The sequence below is a fragment of the Guillardia theta genome (genome assembly GCF_000315625.1).
Source record: "Guillardia theta CCMP2712 unplaced genomic scaffold GUITHscaffold_34, whole genome shotgun sequence".
Taxonomy (NCBI): domain Eukaryota; class Cryptophyceae; order Pyrenomonadales; family Geminigeraceae; genus Guillardia; species Guillardia theta.
Window position 1 is genome coordinate 254,697 of NW_005434640.1, and position 7,828 is coordinate 262,524.

At 51.1% G+C, this 7,828-nt stretch overlaps 4 protein-coding genes across 4 annotated transcripts in view; 2 read left to right on the plus strand and 2 right to left on the minus strand.

The window, feature by feature from the left end:
- Positions 1 to 85: 85 nt before the first annotated feature.
- Positions 86 to 1,102, plus strand: GUITHDRAFT_138822 (hypothetical protein; the record flags this gene model as incomplete). Its single annotated transcript, XM_005832521.1, has 2 exons — positions 86 to 248; positions 306 to 1,102. 2 exons carry the CDS (start codon positions 86 to 88, stop codon positions 1,100 to 1,102), a joined length of 960 nt encoding a protein of 319 aa, XP_005832578.1.
- Positions 1,103 to 1,485: 383 nt separating this feature from the next.
- GUITHDRAFT_108473 (hypothetical protein) lies at positions 1,486 to 4,825 on the minus strand (the record flags this gene model as incomplete). The annotated part of the gene is made up of 20 exons (XM_005832522.1): positions 1,486 to 1,620; positions 1,665 to 1,715; positions 1,774 to 1,846; positions 1,898 to 2,171; positions 2,223 to 2,361; positions 2,413 to 2,517; positions 2,571 to 2,621; positions 2,676 to 2,750; positions 2,801 to 2,852; positions 2,902 to 3,017; positions 3,073 to 3,190; positions 3,247 to 3,308; positions 3,353 to 3,413; positions 3,578 to 3,708; positions 3,756 to 3,852; positions 3,909 to 4,001; positions 4,054 to 4,121; positions 4,171 to 4,239; positions 4,291 to 4,613; positions 4,663 to 4,825. The coding sequence occupies 20 exons, from the start codon at positions 4,823 to 4,825 to the stop codon at positions 1,486 to 1,488; spliced, it is 2,256 nt and encodes a 751-aa protein (XP_005832579.1).
- Positions 4,826 to 6,113: 1,288 nt separating this feature from the next.
- Positions 6,114 to 7,270, plus strand: GUITHDRAFT_108474 (hypothetical protein; the record flags this gene model as incomplete). The annotated part of the gene is made up of 7 exons (XM_005832523.1): positions 6,114 to 6,223; positions 6,278 to 6,306; positions 6,353 to 6,506; positions 6,553 to 6,735; positions 6,786 to 6,853; positions 6,908 to 6,955; positions 7,119 to 7,270. The coding sequence occupies 7 exons, from the start codon at positions 6,114 to 6,116 to the stop codon at positions 7,268 to 7,270; spliced, it is 744 nt and encodes a 247-aa protein (XP_005832580.1).
- Positions 7,271 to 7,620: 350 nt separating this feature from the next.
- The window catches only part of GUITHDRAFT_71226 (hypothetical protein), a gene marked incomplete at both ends in the record, with an annotated part of 2,964 nt that continues 2,756 nt past the window's right edge, over positions 7,621 to 7,828 (minus strand). Inside the window, one exon of the mRNA XM_005832524.1 lies at positions 7,621 to 7,698. Within this exon, the coding sequence (XP_005832581.1) occupies positions 7,621 to 7,698 (78 nt within the window). The remainder of the gene's footprint in view (positions 7,699 to 7,828) is intronic.

A 7,828-nucleotide genomic window follows, 5' to 3' on the forward strand; every position in this document is an offset into this window, starting at 1 on the left:
CGAGTTTCTCCCCCCGTACGAATGTGTGGGGAAGTTCGACCGGCTGGGCGAGCAATCGGACGCGTGCAAGGCAAGTTTGCTGGAAATGATGGAGGAGAGGCAGAGGAGGACGCTATGCACAGACGTAGTTGCAGCAGGGTTCATGAACTACGGGCTCGGGAGCACTTTCAACTACATGATCGTGCAGATGCACAGGGCTCTGAGAGACAGGAGGAGTATCGCCTTCGTGGGAGAGTGGGTGTACGCAGGTAGGGCATGAAGCTGCGCCGCTCGCTCCCTCGTGTGCCCTGAAGGTGCATGCTCAGGTTGTGAGCACAGAAATTTCTCCTGCGCGTTCGAGCCGGTCTCGCCCTGCGACCTTCGAGGAGCTCCCCTCGTCTACCCGAGGATGGCGCCCGACCCAACGCCATGGGACATCGAGAAGGGGTTCGCAGCATGCTTCCAAGGCAGGCAGAACCCTCTCTTCCATTTCGTCTCCACCCTCGCCGGCTTCCTCTTCAAGCCAAACCAGGAGATGCTGCTTGCTGCTGAGGCAGTGAGGAAGAAGATAGGACTGCCAGACGAGTACCTCGGGATCCACATCCGCCATGGCGACTTCTGTATCGCCCATACCGTCACCAGCGATCCCAAGGAATGCTTCGCCGTCTCCCACTACTCGCAGGAGCTGCAGAGGCTGTCTGACCGCTACAACATCACGCACGTGTACCTTGCGACTGACAACGCAGACGCCATTGACATGATCCGGTGGCAGTGCCCACAGCTCACGTTCTACTGGCAAGACGATGTGGACCGGGCGTTCCTGGAGCTCAAGGACCAGGACTTGGAGAGGAAGAGAATATTTCTAGAAGAGAGACTTTTCGACTCCGATGCTGACAGAAGGCAGCGGCACCTGCGGGAAATCATGGTAGACCTCATCCTGCTCTCTTACGGTTTCGGGTTCGTCGGGCAGTTCTCCTCCAACATCTCAAAGATCCTCCTGGCCCTCGGGACTTTCCTGCGGGGAGGGAAGATGGTCCCATACATTTCCCTTGACATCCCCTGGTGTTGGAACGGGATGAAGCCGACGTCTATCCCAGGCTACCACTCGCTATGGCAGTGCTGACGTGAGAACAGACGGGATGAGATTGTTTGGCATTGACTTTCGTCCATTGTGCTTCAGTGGACGGTCCTTGAAATGTGGTCGTCTGAGATGAAGTTTGATCTTCCAGGCTGAAATTTAATCGTCAAACTTGATTGTCAGGATTGAAGTCTGAGGGTTGGACGTTTCATCGTCTTCAAACTCGAGGTCTTGCAAGGTATACAGCCGCCGTAAGAGCCATGAGCAGTTGTAGGCGAGCTGCAATATTTCGCAACGGTTGCGGCAAGGTAAACAGAAAGGTTTTCATTTTGGATGACCAAACATCATCGTTGCCTACAACGACAATTCTTAAAGTCTCTTGAGAGCAAGGGAGATTGCGATGGTATCAGATTGATTCTTGCTCGCTTCTAGATAAATGAACCATTGTCATTTGAGAACGATGACTCCTGAACAAGATGACGGATCGTCGAAGTCACTGGAGTTGAGTTGTAATATGTTGCCATGGACGGCGAAGAAGTGACATATCCATTGTTCGAACTTGACTGCTTGCAAAGTCACCACCTCAAGTGGTGCACAGGTACGGTACCTGCAAGCTGGAGTACGCCATCTTCACGGGTGTGTTGTTGGAGGGAGGGACCTGGCAGTCAAAGATTGGAACAAGAACAGGAGGAACAGGAAACGAGTGACTTCACTACCTCGAGCGGCCTTGAGGTCTTCGGGGCGGTATCGGGGAAGATGAATGCCTCCCTGCTGTAGTCCTCGAAATCCCTGAAGGGAACAGAACAATTCTGCAGCGCTCTAGCAAGTTCCTCCTGTCACCTTCCCGTCAGCTCAAGTCTCGAGCACAGTGTGGGGAGTAGGATGTGGAGCAAGTCAAGACTTGTGACCTGGGACTTGTGCAGCATCTCCCACTGCTTGTGAAGCTCTTCGTGTGATCTCTTGAAGTCATTGTCGCTCTGCATTCTCATCCTCTCCTTGTCCACGATCTTCCTCCCGTCCTCGTAGGCTCTTTCCAGCACATGCTGCAAGTCCCCGTTCTCCAAGGAGAGCATCCTCTCCTGCACTTTGGCCTCGTAGAGCTGCTTTTCTTTGTCTATCATGGCTGACTTAAGACAAGACGATCACACGCTTCCAGCTCGCTCACCGATTCTTGCATCCTCCAGCTGCATCTTCAACACCTCCATGGCCTCAATCTTCTCGGGTTCCTTTGCAGTCTCTCTCTCCAACTCTTCGCTCATCTGCCTTTCTCTTTCCAGAGCTCTTGCTTTCTCTGCCTCTGCATCCTGGCACGCAGACGTGTTGAGCGGCAAGAGGGCGATGATAAAAGTTGTTACCTTGAGTCGGTTCTGGGCACCTGAAAGGTCCACGTGGACCTTGTTCTTTTCCTCTTCGATCTTGTACAGATGGTCTCTGAGGACTGCAATTCTCTCTCGAAGAGCCTATACCAACAATTCAGCCTGCCATGCACAGGGTTGAAACTGAATCATCTGACCTCTGCCAGACTTTCTTCTGCCTGGAGTGCGGCCTCAAGGCTTTTGTTCTCCTGCAGAGATCAACCATTCAGAGAATGGCATTGCACGAAACCTGACTACTTCACCTGTCCCATGCGCATAGCATTCTCTTCGAACTTCGACTGCTTGGTATCCAAATCCTCCTTGGTCCTTCTGTACTCCTTCAGATGAAGCATATCAGTACAACTGAATCGCAGACACCGTTGCTTACATCTTTGGTGCTGTTCAATCGCTTTTGAAGCTCATTTTCAGACTTGCGGTATCTTTCCAAAAGTCATCGATACCTTGAAGGTTTTCAATCGCGATATTTACCTGGCATTTTCCTCAGCTCTGCTTTCTTGCTCAAAACGCAGAGCGTTCTCCATTCTTTCTCTTTCATTCTCAAGCTTCTGCTTGAGATCGTCGATGATCTTCTCACGCTTTTTGATCTATCATTTCATAAGAATTTTCTCATCTCAGAGTCATCTTTTGTATTTATGCCACCTGCTCTTCTACTTCCATGATCTCAGCCTGAATGTTCTTGTTCTTATTTTCCTTCTCTGCCCTTGCCGAATCAATGTTCGATCTGGCTTCTTCAGCTTCTTGGAGCATTTGGTTCAGTCTGTTGTTGTCATCTTGAAGCTGAAGTTTGGCATGAAAATCAATAATTCAAGTCACATTAGAAAACGCAAGACCTTGTTCTTCTGCTGAAGATTTCTAGAAATTCTGGACTGAATCATCTGCGCAAAATTTGAGCCCGTCCAACAGCACGAGGGTGCAAAACCTCTCTCTTGCGAATGATCTCCTCGATTTCAGCCTGAGTGTCCCTGCAGGTCTTTTCATACCTGTATGTGAACAATCAGGACGAACAAGACCAACACAAGCTTGCTCTGTGAAAACAAACCTGCTCCTCTCTTCGTCAATTGCCATGAGCTCCCTTTCTCTTGCCTCCCTCTCTCTACGATCTCTCTCCACTCTGACCAGGAGCACGGAGTTCAGTACATCTTACACTGCAAGCGGAGAAACGTACTCAGCTTCCATCCTTCTCTTCAGTTCGCTCTCTTCTTGCTCGAGGCTTGAACGCTTGTTAATTTCGCTCTGAAGATAGTTCTCTTGCTCCAACTTGTTCTTGCGGGTAGACTGATGTACAGGTGAACACCAAGAGCACTGAGAGACTGAAACAAGACCTCTAGAGACTGATGCGCATTGGCCAGCTTGTCCTGGGCCTGTGTGAGCCATCCTCTGAGCTGCTCGAGGCTCCTCATGTCCTGGTCGCGTTGTTCTCTGAGGGGGAGCATCAACAGTGAGAAACTTCCATCTCGATGATGATGGTGTGTTACTTGGCCGCTATGACTCTCGTTTCAATCTCTTGCTTCTCACGACGATACTGGCTGACGGAGTACTGCAAGCTATGCAACCGCTCCTCCGTTGTGCTGGGTTTCAAATAACGCAAGGAAGACAACAGTTTGTGAGTTCTTTTCATACCGAAGCAGACGTCTCAGCTCATCGATTTCGCTTCTGTCAGAGTTGGTGTCGTTTTCCAGCATGCTCAACTTCACAAGGCAGCAATCACACAACGAGAGTCAAAGCTTGAGCATGTACCTTGGCACGAAGGTCCTCCCTCGTTTCTTCCGCGGACTTGTAAGCAAGTCTGATTCGGTCTACTTCTTCCTGTAACGGTTGTTACCTCCACAACATCGCATCCTAGTTGATTCACAGAACCTGCAGCCTAACTTTTTCCTTGAGTTGGGAGAAGAAGGAGGCATTGCCCCTGATCAGCGACACCTTGTACTCAAACAGCTCTCCATCTGCACTCTCACGCAAGAACTGCAATGTCACGAAAGTCCCTATTTCCCCGAGGATTAGAGAGCGAAGCTCAGACATCGCCGACCCCTTCACTTCCACCCCGTCGACCTCTTGGATTATGTCGCCCACTTGGACGGTTCCCTCGCGATCTGCCGAGGTTCCCTTCACAATAGACTTGACGAAGACGATGTTCTTGTTCCCCTCCTTCGGAGCGAAGAAGATTCCAACTCCAGCCTTGTCTGAGGAACGCGGTCATCATGAATGAACGCACAGGACGGGCATTCTTACTGCTGTCCATGAGCTCTTCGTTGTTCCCAGAGCCATACTTGGCCGATTGACTGTTCTTGGTGGTGCTTGGCGATGTGTTGGTTAAGGTTGGAGTTATGGGCCTCCCCATCGTGTATGTGACGCCAGGCGGGCTGGCGTTGTTGGACATGAAGCTATAGTTCATCTTGACCTGTAGGCGTGTATCAGGCAAGCTCCAGCAGCAAGGTTGATTCCACAAACATGTCAGATTCCTTCCATTCTAAGTCGTGCGCACAAAGGGTTTCTAAAAACCTCTACTGTAACTTCTATTACATTGATCTCAATTTTTCGATCCCTTCATGAATGAGAATATTCCTCGCATCACTCTCCCTTCGAAGCGTTATTTTTTCAAACCTAGTAGTTTCTCATTCCATTCCTTCCAACATGCATGTCCAAACGATGCATCAAAGTACATTCCTCCATCGTCTCTACATCATCTCGTGATATTGCTGGATATTGCCATAGAATTCAGTATTCTTTCTACATCCCTTGATTTCCCAGTTTCAAAAAACTTAAGAATCCTTTGTCAGTCTTTTGAATACCATTCTATCCTTCACAATGATCACTTGTTCTCACTCCTGATGTACCGTATCTTGCCTACTATCTTCTCCCATCCTCTCCTCTCAGTCCCTCTTCATCTTCCTCCTTCTCCTCCCTCCATCAAGGTTCGTCCCTCCATCCCCGTCCGCGGCCACGGGGCAGCCACAACAGCTCATTTCAACTTTTTTAAAGTGTCAATGGCTATTTTCAAATTGTTCCTGATAAAATCAGGCTGTTCCTCAAAATGCCCGTACGGTTACCAGTAACAGGCCCGACTCCGGGTCCGTGCAATTGGAAGTTGGCCAGTACGAGACATCTTATACCCCTCTATTTCCCATAAATCAAATAGCAGAAGGGTACATCTTATATGACAGGTGTTGCCAACTTCAACAAAATCAGTTGGACCCTCTCCCCCTCCACCGGCCCCTACCGGCCTATCAAGTACCCCTGGGTTCCCGGAAAGACCGGCGGTACCCTGATTTAAATCGGTTGAATGCTTCGAATTTTATTGGATCCGATAGTTGGTCTGATCTGATCTGCGATGGATTTTATTCGCCTAAATCGATTCAAATCATCACACAATCGCCGTCGGATTTTTGACGGCGATCATGCTGGGGTTGACCCGTCTCTCCCTCTCGCCCGTCCTCGTCTCCTCGTCCCCCCCCTCCCTCCTCCCCCCTCGGTCCTCCGCTTCTCCTTCTCCTCCTCGACTTCCCCAGCGCACCTCGCCTGCTCCTTCCTCGACCTCCCCACTTCACCTCCGGGCCAGTTCCGAGTTAAGTCCGCAAGCTGGCCAATTTTTCACTTCTCCGTCCCCGCCGCATGCACAACAAATCTCAAGTTCGGCAGTGCAGCTCGTTCCCTCCCTCAGGCTGAAGCAGCTGCCTCACAGCATGCATGCATCTTCAAGAGCTCAGTCGTCTAGGTCGCCTGCGGGGGTATCAACGAGCAAAAAAGGGTCTGGGAGCGAGAGAGAGTCGAGGACGAGTGCGGAAGTGATCTGGTAGAGAGAGAAGGCAGAGAGATGTTGCAGCAGGTGAGCTGATGGTTCCTGCAGGGGGTTTCACAATCATCTTCGATTTTCAGGTGCGATTTTTACCATTTGTATGCATGCCAATCTCATCGTTTACAGATGGTAGGGGGGCAGGGATGGTGGAAAGGTCGAAGCAACGAGTTCGCAGTGTCAGTCCTCCTCGGAACCTGACTCCTGAGGAGAAAGTTGCGAAGCAGCATGCCCTTGCGGCGGAGGGGAAGGTGGAGGAGATCGTACCGGGGATCGAGAGCTGGTAAATGGGATTGGCAGCACTTTTGCATCGGACTGAGGTTTCTCAGGCTGAGAAGGACGGGGAAGATCCTTGGCAAGAAGGAGACGAGGAGAAGGAGGCCTGTATATAGCAACATCGTCGTGACGATCACAGGAGAGAGTCAGAGACAACAACGGCCCGCCCACGGCTACGCGCCGTCGGAAGCCGGGGCATCGGAAGAGGCCTGCTCTAGTCTACTTCACTGCATCAGGTGCAGGACGGGAGCTGATGCAGCCTCCTGCCCACCTGATTGCCGTGCAGGAACCTCTCGCGGAAGGTGGAGCAGCTGGGGAGGGAGGGTGTGATCTCGATGCACTTCATCCTAACAAGTGATACATCCTCCTCTTCCTGACTTTGCCCGACCTCACCCGCACGACTGTCAGGGCTCAACGTCTCCGAATGGAAGGAGCTTGCGGAGATGCCCGTCGTCTGTGACGAGAGTTTGAAGGCGAGATGTTGCCAACTCCCTTGCTCCTTGCTCCTTGCTCCTTGCTCTCCCTCCCTCTCCTCTGGTATCTCTCTCTACCCCTTCTCCTCAGTCTACGCGCCCCTTCTTCTCGCCGACGTATGATGTTGTCTTGAGGATCACTGAAGGTGTTCTGCAGGACGGGCAAGAGAGGCAGCTGCTGATTCAGAAAGAGCTTGCAACAAGACTCGCGATGCTGCAAGCAGCTGTAGATGAGGTGAAGTCTGTTCAAACTGTGAGGAACGTGTCGCTGTTTGCTGTTGTCGACCTTGCATTATGATGATATGAACAAAACTCGATGGTCTGCGCGATGTTATGGACCAGATTGTTCTGCCTTCCGTATTGTTTCTTCTCTTGCCATCCCGATTGCACGAAGACGGCGGAGTGAAAAGAAGTCTTTCTGACAGGCGATGGAGGTCCAGGACGAAGGATCACTTGAGTTCAGAGAAGCGATTCAGTGGGGGTGCGTGCAAGTCAGCAAGTAGCAGAACAAGTGGAAGAGCCCCGCCATTCGTGCTGTTTGCACAAGATACCCAACTGGGGGGGAGGAGGTCTACTTGGCAACTTTGTTCGGTTGTTCTACAAGTTGGTTGTATTCTACAATCTTTGCAAAGATCTGTCACGTTTGCACTAGTTCAAGACTGCGTCTTCTACTTTCCAGGACTTGTTCGTTTTCACTTTCTCAAACTTCAGCAGCCAGTCAGGGACCTGTGGGCGAAAATGAGCAAAACGAGGAGAAGAAGGGGAGATGGAGAATGGAGCATCAAGTCACGAGAAGCCCCGGGGGAGCGGGAAGGGGGCGGGGTGGGGAGGAAAGAGGGAGGAAGGTAGGGAGGAA